Consider the following 14,944-nt stretch of genomic DNA (forward strand, 5'->3'; position numbering starts at 1 on the left):
ATGACCCTAAACACACCTCCAAATTGTGCAAGAACTATTTACAGCAGAAGCAGGCAGCTGGTATTCTATCGGTAATGGAGTGGCCAGCGCAGTCACCAGATCTGAACCCCATTGAGCTGTTGTGGGAGCAGCTTGACCGTATGGTACGCCAGAAGTGCCCATCCAACCAATCCAACTTGTGGGAGATGCTTCTAGAAGCGTGGGGTGCAATTTCTCAAGCTTACCTCAACAAATTAACAGCTAGAATGTCAAAGGTGTGCAATGCTGTAATTGCTGCAAAAGGAGGATTCTTTGACGAAAGCAAAGTTTGATGTAAAAACAATGTTATTTCAAATACAAATCATTATTTCTAACCTTGTCAATGTCTTGACTCTATTTTCTATTCATTTCACAACGCATGGTGGTGAATAAGTGTGACTTTTCATGGAAAACACAAAATTGTTTGGGTGACCCCAAACTTTTGAACGGTAGTGTATATGCATAGAAAAAAAAAGTGGTGACAGATAACCCACAAGTACTCTTTTATTCCTATAAGGTATGTTCCTCTCACAGTAAGTAATATGTTTTAAAACACTTCCCATTTTTCTGTACTCTTATTTTTGAGGAGAATGCCCCAGTCAAGGTTAATGGCATCTGAGTTGACTGAAAGTAACCATCCTAAAGTTTAGCATTTTCTTAGCTCCCCTATAAAACTCTCGAAAGAAAAGTTGAAATTTATTGTATTATGGTCACCATTTCCCAGGTACCCCACAGTCTTAGGGCTCATGTCCACAGGCAAAATGAGATTTAAAATCCGCAGCGGATCTCCCGCGCGCGGATCCGCACCCCATAGGGATGCATTGACCACCCGCGGGTAGATAAATACCCGCGGATCGTCAATAAAAGTGATTTAAAAAAAATGGAGCATGAAAAAATCTGGACCATGCTCCATTTTCATGCGGGTCTCCCGCGGGGACGGCTCCCGCGGGCTTCTATTGAAGCCTATGGAAGCCGTCCGGATCCGCGGGAGACCTAAAATAGGAATTTAAAGCATTTACTCACCCGCAGCGGGCCGCGAAGCTCTGCTCTTCCTCACGGCCGCATCTCCCTTGCTTCGGCTCGGCGGATGTGCCCGGCGCATGCGCGCGGCACGTCGACGACGTGCCGCCGGCGTCAGGAATTCATCCGCCGGCCGAAAATGAAGATCCGGCCGTGAGGAAGAGCAGAGCTTCGCCGCCCGCTACGGATAGGTAAATGCTTTTAAATTTCTATTTTCGGCGCTCATGTCCGCGGGGCAGGAGGGACCCGCTGCAGATTCTACATGTAGAATCTGCAGCGGATCTGATTTTCCCCATGGACATGAGCCCTTAACCTCTGTTATTCTGTCAGGTCTGCTGGTTGATATTAAGTCAAAAATGGAAGCTCCCCTAATCTGGTCCTGTACAAGTTTAGTAATTGACAGAAACTTGTTACCTTTATTAGATCTGCAAGTTTCGGCTTCCCAGTTTATATCTGGATAGTTTAAGTCACCAATAATTACTTTTTGTGATTTGCTGCTTCATCCGTTTGCTTCAATAATAGGATTTTCAGTAACTTATATTTAATAGTCTATAGAAAACCCCTATAAGTATTTTGTTTTTCCCTCCGTGTATTTCCACCCATATAGACACTCCACTTGTACATCTCCCTCCAATATATCTTTTCGTAATGTGGGCTTTAAACAGGATTTTACATAAAGGCAAACCCCTGTCAGACTAACCTTGTAAGTTCACCGCCCACTCACAGCTTTTCTCCAATCAGGTGTCTGTTACTCCCGCTATACTATGTATTTCACTCAGACATTACTATTTCTAGTTCGTCTACTTTATTCGTCAGACTTCTAGCATAAGTTACCATACAGTTTAGATGGTTTAGGTTATTTTAAGTGTATCCTTATTAACTATTCTGCCAATTCTAACTGTACTAAACCCTCCCACTGCCCCACCCCTATTTCCTTTACTTATTCCCAGGTCACAGTCTACACAGTCTTCCCCTCCAGTCTCTGTGACTGCCCTCCCCCCCCAGTCCCTAGTTTAAACACTCCTCTAACCTTCTAGCCATCTTCTTCCACAGCACAACTGCACCCTCCCCATTGTTTTGCAGGTTCTTCCCTAGGGTGCATTCACACGAACGTATATCGGCTCGGTTTTCACGCCGAGCTGATATAAGTTGTCTCTCTCTGCAGGGGGGTGGGGGGGGGGGGGTGGAGGATGAAAGAGCCAGAAGCAGGAACTGAGCTCCCGCCCCCTCTCTGCCTCCTTTCCGCCCCTCTGCACTATTTGCAATGAGAGGAGGCGGTACGGGGCGGGGCTAAGTTCCGCAAATTAGCCACACCCCTGTCCCGCCTCTCCCCATTGCAAATAGTGCAGAGGGGGCGGGAGCTCAGTTCCTGCTCCTGGCTCTTCCATCCTCCCCCCCCCCCCCCTGCACACCAGGACAACGTATATCGGCTCGGCGTGAAAACCGAGCTGATATACGTCCGTGGGAATGCAGCCTCAGGGATGAACTGCATCTCAGACAGCAAAGCCAGGCCAGTTCTCCAGGAAGCCAAACTCCTCCTTCCTACACCAACTCTGGAGCCACTCACTAATCTCCCGCTGCCTTTCCGGTGAGGCATGTGGTACAGGTAGTATTTCAGAAAATACTTTGGAGGACCTTGCCCTAAGCTTACATCCCAATTCCCTGAAAACGTTTTTAGAAAAGGACCTTCCATCTACCTCTAACTTGGTTATTGACGCCAATGCGTACCATGACCGGTGGATCCTCACCAACCCTCCCAGTACTCAGACACCGTGGATTGGGCTGACAAACTAAAGCCCAGGAAAACAACACACCTTCAACAATCCCGTCTTTGAGGCAGATTGCTCTGTCTGTTCCCCTAATTGAGTCTCCCATTACCAAGACCTATGCTCCTATTCCCCTTTTTACTGGAGCAGACATCCCACTGGTGGTCAGAGGCCATGTTGTGCTGCAGCAGTGCTAAACCGGTTATCGCATTTCCCTCACCTGCCAACTTTGCCAACTTGTTGGGGTGTGCCAGTTCAGTAATAGCCTCCCTGGATCTCTTCCCTCTACCCCTTTTGTAACCCAGCTAGCTGCCTGCTCATCCTGCTCTTTCATACAACCATCCACCCCCACATCTTCCCCAACAAGCGTTTGCACAGTGAGCAGCAAACTCCCTTCCATGTTGCCAATGGATCTCAGTGTTGCAAGCTGCTCACTTAGATCCAGAATCTGGGCTTCCAAATGTGCAACATGCACGTCTCATTCAGCAGTATGCACCCTCAAACGGCTGTTCAAGGACTGCATACATGGCACAAGATGTACACTGGACAGCATTGTCAATCATGGAGCACATTCTAAATTGGGAACGTACAGATGTATATATTTTTTTAATCTAACTATTCCAAATAAGCAGTAATATATAGGTGGCTCTTCGAAGGTCTCCAACTTCAGTCACTAAACACCAAATCACACACTTATGACAATACACGTAGAACACAGTACAGTCATAAGACAGCCGCACAATTACTCAGCTTGCACGCTCACTTAGGCCCAATGCCCACGAATGGAAATTCTGCGGCGAGATTAGTTTATGTAATCCTACGCCGAAAGCCACGTTTTAACTGCATCCTATTTTGAGGCCCGCACAGAAACTTCACCGCTGACGTGCCAGCTCTGGGCCGGCTAGAACATAGAGCGGGAAGACGCCGGACAGGTAAGCGGGAGTTCACTGCCGAGGCACGGGTCGCATCCCGCTGCGTGAATCTCTCAGTCCGAATCCGACCCGGCCGTGGGCATGAGACCTTAGAGGAGAGGCGCTACAGATAAGAGCTATATAAAATCAAAACCTTTTTCATAGAATAGTAGAGTTGGAAGGGACCTTCAGGGTCATCCGGCCCAACCCCCTGCTCAGTGCAGGATTCACTAAATCATCCCAGATAGATATTTGTCCAGCCTTTGTTTGAACACTTCAATTGTAGGGGAACTCGCCATCTCCCATAAAAACCTGTTCCACACAGTGATCACCCTCACTGTCAGAATGGTTTTTCTAATATCTAGTCTGTATCTCCTCCCTTTCAGTTTCATCCCATTGCTTCTAGTCTTTCCTTGTGCAAATGGGAAGAGGGCTGATCCCTCTGCGTGGTGACAACCCTTCAAATATTTGTAGACCGCTATTAAAGTATCCTCTCAGCCTTTTTTGCAAGCTACAACTTTCCCAGATCCTTTAACTGTTCCTCTTGGGACATGATTTGCAGACCGCTCACCATATTGGTAACTTCTCTGACCTTGCTCCAGTTTGCCTATAGCTTTTTAAAAGTGGGATGCCCAGAACTGGACACCGTATTCCAGATGAGTTCTGACTAAGGAAGAGTAGAGGGGGATAATTACCGCATGTGATCTAGACTCTATGCTTCTCTTAATACATCCCAGAATTGTGTTTGCCTTATTGGCTGCTGCATCACATTGTTGACTCATGTTCAGTCTATGATCTATTAGTATACCCAAGTCTTTTGCACATGTGCTGCTGCTTAGCCCTATTCCACCCATTCTGTACGTGCTTTTATCATTTTTCTTGCCCAGATGTAGGACTTTGCATTTCTCCTTGTTAAATACCATTCAGTTAGTTGCCGCCCACTGTTCAAGCTTGTCTAGATCCTTTTGATTGCTCTCTTCCCTAGTGTTAGCTATCCCACCTAGCTTTGTGTCGTCGGCAGATTCTAATAGTTTCCCATCAATTCCCTTTTCTTGTTTAGAGTGATGAATCTGCTTTCACACGCATCCACTGACTTGTGACTTGCAATGGGTCCCTTACATTTTAAGGTATTTTTTATTTGAAACAAACCACACTATGCTGTTGTAAAAAAAATAAATAAAAAAAAAATACAAAAACAACTGACAGTCAAAAGTGAACCAAGCCTTACAAATATAATTCAAACACTATTCAGTAAACATTGAACAAAAATTCTGAATCCTTTTAACAACTTTTTATGCCTATGCGCATCTTTAAAAAGTGGCTATCCGGGGATTTAAATTCCTTACCAGCACCTGCTCAGTTGGGCCAGCCACTTCAAGGTGCGTTCAGAAGTGTGCAATGCAACGCGACTTTGTCGGGTGTCTCATGTCTTAGGTAAGGGATGGCTGATAGTTCCTAAGCACCACCAAGCCCCTCTATCACTGTATCAGCGGTGATAGAGGAGCTTCTTAATCATCATCATCATCAGCTGACAGCGTGTCCTTCACACAAGATCTCACCAACATCAGAGGTCTGCAATACCAGGTCACCTTGTTGGAACACAGCCGAAGTGGCTGGTATGACTCAGCAGGTGCCGTTAAGGAATTTAAATCCCCAGATAGCCCCTTTACATTCACCACTGGTATTCTGCAGCTATTGCATTTGACTTCATAAAGTGGAATTTACTTACCAAATAAATTACTTGAGTGCCCTTGTTTTTGAATAGGTTTCAGTTCATTTAATCCCCATGCATATCGCTTATAATTATCCCAGGAATGTTTCATCATCTGTATTGGGAAAAAGCTAAATGAGGTTAAGAAATCTAGAATAAATTTTATTTTAGGACATTGTTAAACAAGACTCAGTACAGATTCATTATCCTGCAGAATCCCAGGCTAAGCAATAATGAAGAACAATGACCGCAACTTTTAACATAGTCGACAAGAAGCTTAAGGAGTATGCTTTCCTTACTACGGTCATAGCAGCAGTCCCATAGGGCTTCGAGGGACGAGGAAAGCAGATTTCTGCTCCTCACATGCCATACAATTCAACTTTGCAACTAGGTTTTCCTCTCTCTTACAGGAGCCACAACACAAATTTAAATCCGTGTTACAGGGCCCCCAGGGTCTCATGCTCCATAGCATCATGTAGTGCACCCATGCATTTCTATTCAATAATGCTACAGTTACTTGAATATAGGACACCAGTATTGCGATATAGCGCTGGATCAGTCTTAATACAGAGGTCATTATCCTGTCACTATACAGAGTGTAGTAAAATCAAAAGGCATGCATGGGTACAGTATGGCTCCAGAGAAGTCTACGTGATTACCTTTAGCCTGGGTTCGCACGGGGCGGAATTTCTATGTGGAAAGTCCACACAAATTCCACCCAAGGCTCCTAATCACAGGATTAGCCAGCAAGGTGGACGAGATTTTGCAAAAATCTCCTCCACACGCTGCGGCCAAGTCGTGTAGCAACGGACATGCGGCGCGGAAAATAAAGACGCAGCATGTCAATTCAACGTCTTTTTTCATTTCCGTAAGGCCTCTCTCCTCTCTATGGGGGAGAGAAGGCCGCAGTTGACATGCAGGTGGCAAAACCGCTCCAAAACCCACAGCTAAAGGCAGCGGGTTTTGGAGCTGCGCTTATCTGGCAGACAGCCCACGTTTTTTTCAGTGCGGTCATCCCGCAAGATTTGTCCCGTGTGATCCGAGCCTAAGAATTCTGTTAAAGCAATGATTTATGTACATTTAAGGCCTTATGTTCATAGTTGAGTTAGGTGGAATATCGCTAGCAATACTCCAGCGCCCGTGAGAGAACTGTCAGTGCACGCTATGGAAAGCGTGCACTGCATTACTGGCGGCCAGATTATCGCCGCAAGTAACGCAATGCACCATCACCTATGAACAGGAGCCCTTAAACAATTTTAGAAATATAAGGTGGTCCCTCAGGTTTGAAAATATCTTCAAGATAATGGAGGAAATTTGCATTTAGACTGACATTTTATACACTAGTCTATAGGCGCATTAACACACAATGATTATCACTCAAAATTCACTCGGAAGCCATCATTTGAGCGATAATCATGTGTACAATGAGTTTTAGGCGAGCATAAAATCCGTCATTCAGCTGAAGAGAAGATAACTGTCTGCATGCTGTGTTTGTGTGTCTATGGTGCTATGTTTTCCATGGGAGCGCTGATTACATTGCATTCAGCTCGCAGCCTGACACCAGAACAGAGGAGCTGAATGCAGAGAACAAACCACCTGCTATTCTCTGCATATAGGTCCTGGAGGCTCATGTACATGCAAATGAAGGTTAGAAACTGCTATTGGACATTTGTGTCCATTAGCAGTTTATGGAAAACAAATCTCTCAAAATCTTTTGAGCCATTATCTTTGCATGTAAATGGGCCTTTTAGTAGAGTGTAATGCATCGAATTTATCAAGAGTCCCACATATCTTTGGCCAGCCTGTACCAGGGCTGCAAATCTGGCAGATTTGATCTGTAATTTATGCCAGTCTTTGCTGTAAATTATAGGGCGAATCCGTTAGGGCCCTGGAGACTCCCCCTGCCTTCTGCAAGTATGTAAGTGAAAACCCCTGAAGAAGCTCCTATCCTCTACATAGGAAGTTACAGCTTCAGAAGCCATTTATGACTGTAAGGACTGACTGAAGTTTATCTGTATTAGTTAATCGGCTTATTAGAATTTAATCTATTTTTTTTCAATATTTGGAGGTGACATTTCGGAGATTTTAGACCCAATTACTAATTTTCCAAAGTTATGATTTGAATTTACAATGGTCGCCCTGAAACAAACATTTTAATGCGAGGGACAAGGGCTAGAAATAATCCAACGCAAACTGCTACTGGTTGTATTTTGGGAATGGACACTTTAAATTCCACTAGAAGACATCTCAGCTCTTGGTTTACAATTCTGATATATAGACGTTGGCAAAAAAAAATAAAAAAATGCGTTCTTAAAACCTTATCACTAGAGATAAGCGAGCGTACTCGGAAAAGCACTACTCGCTCGAGTAATTTGCTTTATCCGAGTATCGCTGTGCTCGTCCCTGAAGATTCGGGTGCTGGCACGGAGCGGGGAGCTGCAGGGGAGAGCGGGGAGGAACGGAGGCAAGATCTTTCTCTCCCTCTCTCCCGCCCGCTCTCCCCCTGCTCCCCGCTGCGACTCACCTGTCAGCCGCAGCGGCACCCGAATCTTCAGACCCGAGCACAGCGATACTCGGATAAAGCAAATTACTCGAGCGAGTAGTGCTTTTCCGAGTACGCTCGCTCATCTCTACTTATCACACATTTCCCATTGAGACAGTATGTAAATCTAATATCAAAAATCCTACAGGCTTTTTCTTAAAGTACACTTTGCCCCTTTGTGTGCGCTTTGGCAGATGATTTTGGTGTAATGATTTGGTACATCCTCACCACCGCCGTAAAATCATAGCATTTGAGTTAGGAACTGCGACCTTGCCCTACAGGTCACTCAATGTATGAATGTTAAGTCTAGCAGCGCTGTTGTCTAGGGAGATTCAGAGCTCCTTCACACCGGCGAGGGCGAGATCAGGCCGTGTATATCCCTAAATGCGAGGAATTTTTACATGGAAACATCTCATCTCATCCCTTCAAGGCTGAAGGAAGCCCCCGATGTGGCTGTCACAGCCGTGGCAGGGGATCGTGAGGTTCTCCTATTGTTTTCAACGGGGCCAGCAATACTGCCGCCGGCCCCATTGGAAACAATGGGCAATATCTCAAAAAGAAAGGACATGCTGCGATTTTTCTACCCAGTCAAGCATAGCAACGCGGTGCCGTGCAGGGAAACATCGCAAACATTAATGACCCCAATTTATATTCACGTAGTGAACATCACGTCAATCTAGTATGAAAATGTTCCAAGTTTACTAAAGACGTGCAACATTGACAGAAAATATTGGCATAAATAGTAACCTAGTATGTTGGGCCGAATGAAGACAGTGACCATCTAGTTCAGCCTGTACCCCAAATTACCAGTTGGCATAGGTTTCTACCATGTCACATACAATTTAACAACTTTCCCTGTGTGTTGGCCCGCATAAAATCCCAGTTATCAGTATTTTAACCTCCGTAGATGCAAAAGAAAAAGGGTTTTTGTACAAACTACCCAATAGTTTTGATAGAAGACCTTTCTGCATCTACACTAACAGATTGGAGTTTTTTCTCTCATACCATTTAAGTTTCACACTTCAGAAGATTTCATTCTTGAATAGTCTTAAGGAATATTTGTGATCCCATTGTGCAACTTCACTAATTTTTTTTGACCAATGCTTCCAATAATTCGTGCTTCTTACAGTAGCAGATCTCATTGCCCACAGCCCATAAAAGGTGAAATGATCATAAGGATTACCAACATCTGTCTCAAGTGTCGTTTGTTAAATTGGCTTTCTAATATGTGGTATGATTGTTGTTGGCGCTCCTCCAGTCTTGCAATTGATCTAATTCCTTCCCACAGTAACTACATTACAGCCCTGCATCAAGAGGATAATTGTAACATTCAGAACATGCACAGGGGCTCAGTAAGTTTTCTTTACAAAACAGCTGAATGCTTCCAGTGCCCATCAACTCTTAAGTGCGTAGTCTGATCATGCGGTCTACGTTTATTGGATATAGTTGAATGGGGCAGCGATCCTCTTTAGTGACATACAGATGAATTACTCATTAGGCTGCTTGTAAATGGAACGATATTCAAATAAAAAACAAAACAAACGAGTTAAAGTGAATAATAGTTATGTCTAAGCGAGAGCCAATGACTGAATGACAAACGAGAATCCTTTGCTTCTGGCTAATCTATTTTATGCAGGTATTCAATCATTGGCGCATTCACTTCCCGTTCCGTTTAACCCCTTAGTAATGAAGCCTGCTTAACCCTTAATTACCAACTCATTTTTAATAGTCACATTCCAGGAGCCATAACCTTTTCTGGCGACATAGCCATATGTGGGCTTGTTTAATGCGGTACAAGTTGTATTTATTAATGGCATCATTTTTCAGTACATATAACATACAGTAAAAATTTTTTTTGGGGGGGGGGGGGGGGGGGAATAAAGAAAATTTTGCTATTGGTTTTCTGGATTTCATTTATACAGCACTCAGCGTGCAAAATAAGTAATGTGATAACATTCTACTCAAAGGCCGACACTCAAAGACTGAATCCGACACGAGCCCCTGCAGAGACCAGCGCGGCACTCACCTGCTCCCGTGGCTCCGGCTCTTTGATCGGCCGGGGAGTGACATTTCTAAGCGTGGCTCTGCGAGCCCCGCACAAATAGGGCATGCCGCGCTTTGTATTCTGCGTGTGATTTCGCGCAGACAAATCGCGTCTGTCTGCGTAGGATTGCGTTTTCTAGCGCAAACCTATGGCAGCTTCTACGGGCGGAAAAATTCAAAAGTTTACAGTTTTGTTTTTGAGTTGCTGCATTCCAAGAGCCATAGCATTTTTATTTTTCCATCGACGTAGCTCGCGGGGGGTAGGGGGCTTGTTTTTTGCAGAATGAACTCTAGTCCTCAGTTATCCAATTTTGGGTAGCCTAACACTTTGATTGCTTTTTAATTCATTTTTTTCCAAAAACAAAAATTAACAAAGACTGATAATCTGTCTTATTTTAACGGAGTTCACTGTGCAGTATAAATATGTTATATTAATTCTGAAGGCCAGTACACTGTCATTACCAAATTTATATAGTTTTTCTTGCAAATTTTTCATAATAAAAATATTTTGTTTTTGTTTATCGCTGCATTCAAAAGACACCTAACATTTCTTCTTTTGTCAAAAGTGCGGTGTAAGGGTTTTTCTTTTTTGCGGGATGAGTACCACTTTGAAAACATTAACAAATTGTAGCATTTTAAAATGTTTTTTGTAAGGAAAGAGAAGCAATATTAACCATTTTCTCCATGCTGTTTATATTTATTTTTTAAACTATGTGCACATCAGTATAGCAGTGCATTAGTAAGCCTATGAGGTCAATCAGAGGCAGAGTCTCATAGGCTACGGTAGCTGGCAGACCCAGAGGCTGTATCCAAGCCTCCGGGTGTCATAGCAACCCATTAAAAACCTGCAATTACATCGTAGGCGTCCAATGGGTGACAGAGCGCCTTTCTGGCCAGCCTTTTACATGCTACAGTCGCACTGACAGCTGGGTATAAAGGGTTAAACGGGGATCCCTGGGTTTCTGTTTTTCTTTTAGACCTGAGCTTCATGTAGAAGACCATAAACAGCCCCAAGACATATGGGTGGTCATTATGGAGTTAAACAGCGCTTGATCAGTATTTCACATTGCAAGACTGAAAAATATCGAACGATGAATCTGCAAAAACAATCTGCATAAGAGTTTGCTCACGCAAATGAGAATTGTCTCGCCCTAAGGAGCCTTCAGCTTGACTCCATATGCCGTAATATCGTGGTGTACTGTGCTATCAGGGCACTTTATTTACACTTTGAATTACTTTACAATGGGTTTTGTTGTGTTGAACTTTTTTTTTTATAGGCCAGGATAACTTTGTGCAGTGCTATGACAAATCAGGGGAACATTTGTCCCATCTGTACTGTACTGGCGAATCTGACCTTGGACTCGGTTGGTCTCATGGGACCACTTATGTACACAAGGAGCTCTCCAAGCATACGCGCTATACAGGGTTGACATTGCAGAGAAACTGTCAAAAACACACACCCTGGACTTGAGTGAACTAATACTAAAAAAAAAAACAAAAAACAAAAAAACACATTACAAAACTTCTAACGTGTCATAGTAACCTTGGTAGCGATAGTGACCCTCTCAGAATGTAAAGCCGGCGTATTGCATTTTTTGAGTTATAATCAAATTCTAGGTGCCCTGATTTAACACTTAATAGGCGAAATGGAAATGACGTTTACATCAACTGTCATTCGAGTCTACCTCTTCTAGGAAGGTGCGAGATGCATTATTGGTGTCAACAGTTGGTTCAAATCCCTTCATAGCAAAGAAGTGAAATGTTTATTTGTGAGAAGAAAAAAAAAAAAAAAACAACCTTTCTTCTAAAAAAGGGTTCAATACTGGCTGTTCTTTAATGGACAATTGATTTAGGCATTTGAAATGTAAAAGGCATTTTGAACATTAATTGTTGTGTGTAAAATGGCCGAAAGGGAGTGATAATCGTTACTTGTAAACACGAGCAGTCGTGTACTATTCGTTCACTTGTCGTTTACTACGGTTTTTTAGCCCGCATAAAAATCGTTGTCGGGCCGCACATAAGATATTCCATTTGAATGGAATTTGCACAGTCTTGAGCGGCTTACTGACTGGAGGGGGAAGTGTTTGTTTGCCTTGCATACAGAATGCGATTCATGCTGGGAGAAGACAATGGAATCCTGAAGGGCAGATAATCCCTCGCATAAACACACGCCCAGCTGAGCAAACAACTGCTACTGAGGGGAAAAAAAGGATTTCAAGTCATTACCTGTGCGTTTCACTTTATGCAAAAATGTTGTCCGTTCGTTTAGTCATTCGTCCGTTTTAGTGATAATCATAGCGTGTAAAAGGGTCTTAAGGCTTCGTTAAATTTCTGGGAACGCTGTGCGAGATACAGAGGTCTAGGTAAGAAACCGAACAGCATTTAACTGACAGAAGAAGACGACAACTTAAGGACGTCTTAAGGCGCTCTTTACAAAAAAAAAAAAAGCTTGTCCCTGAATGGAAAGGCTGAATACGTGTATAAACCTGTGTTCCCATATAAATTGCTTAAAAATATTATTGTAAAGATAGAAAGTTTTTCAGTAAAACACTCATATTTCAGTTCTAAAAGGCAATTAAAAACAAAGACATTTGCTAATTATAACTGCGTCCGGCGGAAGCTGTGGGCTGCTTAACTGTGTGAGTAAAAAATGGAAACAAGCCATGTGACAGAATTAAGGAAACTTGTTTTATACTGATCAGCGGGGCATCTGTAAGGGGGTTACTTAGTGTTCTTTGTCAAGTTCTTATTTAGCTACAGAGAAAGGAGCCAACGTGGTCCCTGTAGCTCCCTTTTGTTGTTATTAGAGAAAATCATTAAAAAAATAAGCTACTGGCAAAAAAAGGAATAATTTAAATATAAAAAAATATAATAAAATTCACATTACAAACAAGGCTGTAAAAGCCAGGGAAAAACAGATTGTGAAAGCTGTCACTTATTCAGAATTTCAGCATGGTAAAGGACTCCCACTGATCACCAGGTAATATATGGTTCAAGGAACCTTCGAAAAATTCACAAGTTATAGAAAGGTTTCTGAATAAAGGTGGAAGTTGGATGTAGCTACTGACTCACCACTTATCTTATCACACCATTCTGATTATTCCTATTGCTTTTCATGAATACGGTGTGCAGTTAGTTTACAGCGGCCACCTTTTTTTCACTGAGGATTTGGATAGACTCTAAAATGTAACCTTTATTAGTTATTCGTTAAAAAGGACTTGATTAACAGGTCCTACAGAAGGCACACATAAGAAAAGATAAAAGAATGGTTCTTTCCCGTGCCCCCAAGAAATAGTTAGAGGGCCGAGGAGAGAAAAAGTGGAGAAAAATAATTGGATCTCCCCTATATGCAAAATGGGCTATAGATATTGTCAGAACTCAGACACATCTATTCTGAGTCTGGGTAAACGTATATCGTCAGCCCAATTCTTAACCAAAATGTTCCTATAATCCCATATAACAAATGGGTAAAGTAGTATCAGATGGAGTTCTGTGGTCCCATAGGAATAAATGGGTCAGATATCGTTGACAATCCTCCGTATTTTGAAACAAGGTCTCAAAAGTGAGGATTGACCTGATAAGGATGTGTTTCCACTATCTACGATAGTTTCATCAGGAACCGATATTAAACAGCAGAGAAAGAATACTGCTGATATGTCCTATCATAGACCTGACACATTATTAACCTCTAAAATAGATGCATATCCACTATCTGCGATAGATTCACCAGAAACCAATAGTAGGTGGTAGAAAGGGAAAGCTAACCCTATTTAGTATACTAGTGGTAACTATAGTTAGGATGAGGGATAGACGATACTATCAGGCTGAAGCTAGTCTACTAAAGCATTCACTCCCCACCCCAGCAGGAACACAAAAATAAAAAAGGCAGCAGCACCAAAGGTACTCATTACATCGTCCATGCTCCTTTTTCTCGGCCATCTCTGTAAGCGTCTCCTGCACCCTACCGATCTAATGCCCATTCAATCCAGCCCCAAATACCATTTTTTCCTGTTTAACAATATCTAAGTGTGGTACACCCACCCAGCAGACTGATGGATAAGGAAGCGTAAGGTTGTGTCAATCACTGCGGTCCCCTATATATCAGAGCGCCCTGAGTATAAGTGCAGTAGCGTCTGGGAAGAATATTGGTGCGTGGGGTACAGTGGACCGAAAGGCTGGACCACCAATGGCAATATGGGAGCTATACAATGGGCTTCAAACTGCTTGAGATTTAGTGTACATGAGGTCAACGCAAGCTGATGGGATTTACCAGCAGGAATATACCAGGGTACGGAATGGCGAAACTGTACCCTTTTAGAAAACTTTGTAATACATTATTTTATCATTGTTCTATAACTATGAGGGCACGCTCACACTAGCGATAAAATCGTGCGATGAAAGAGTGAGTGAAAATGCAAAATTATGAAACCACTGATCTTCAATGGTTTCCTTCACATTTGCGATGTTTTCACTCATGCGAGGGGGGAAAAAAATTAAAAACCCCAGCATGTCCGTCCTTTCTGCATATCCCATCCCCAATGTTTTCCTCTGGAGCCTCCTTTTATCGCATCACAAAGCATAAACTGGCTATTTTTGTGCGATGCGTTTAGCGTGAAAGTCAATAGGACTTTTTAATGTAAACAGTTGTGGCAATATCGCACAAGAAAATTGCAAGCAGCAGTGATGTTTTTGTGAGAAAGCAGCGTTGACGCTCAAAAATCACGGGGGGGAAAAAAAAGTTGTGATTTTGCCGCAACGATATCACGACTGCCAGTGTGAAGGAGCCCTAAAGGGTGGGTTTAAGATTAGAAATCCCTTGAAGGTCACAGCCCTGAAGAGTCTTCTTGTGCTTTTAAAGCGACCATCCAGTTTGGAGAGGAGGATGTGTTTTGGGACCAGAAGAAGTTCTATTACTTGCTGCTGGTCTTCTGTG

At 43.1% G+C, this 14,944-nt stretch overlaps 1 protein-coding gene across 1 annotated transcript in view; it reads right to left on the minus strand.

Moving 5' to 3' along the window:
* LOC136631897 (mannosyl-oligosaccharide 1,2-alpha-mannosidase IA-like) overlaps positions 1-14,944 on the minus strand; it is a 199,009-nt gene that overhangs the window by 130,358 nt on the left and 53,707 nt on the right. Inside the window, exon 2 of the mRNA XM_066606378.1 lies at positions 5,445-5,541. Within this exon, the coding sequence (XP_066462475.1) occupies positions 5,445-5,541 (97 nt within the window). The remainder of the gene's footprint in view (positions 1-5,444; positions 5,542-14,944) is intronic.

Source organism: Eleutherodactylus coqui, chromosome 1 (genome assembly GCF_035609145.1).
Source record: "Eleutherodactylus coqui strain aEleCoq1 chromosome 1, aEleCoq1.hap1, whole genome shotgun sequence".
Classification (NCBI taxonomy): Eukaryota; Metazoa; Chordata; class Amphibia; order Anura; family Eleutherodactylidae; genus Eleutherodactylus; species Eleutherodactylus coqui.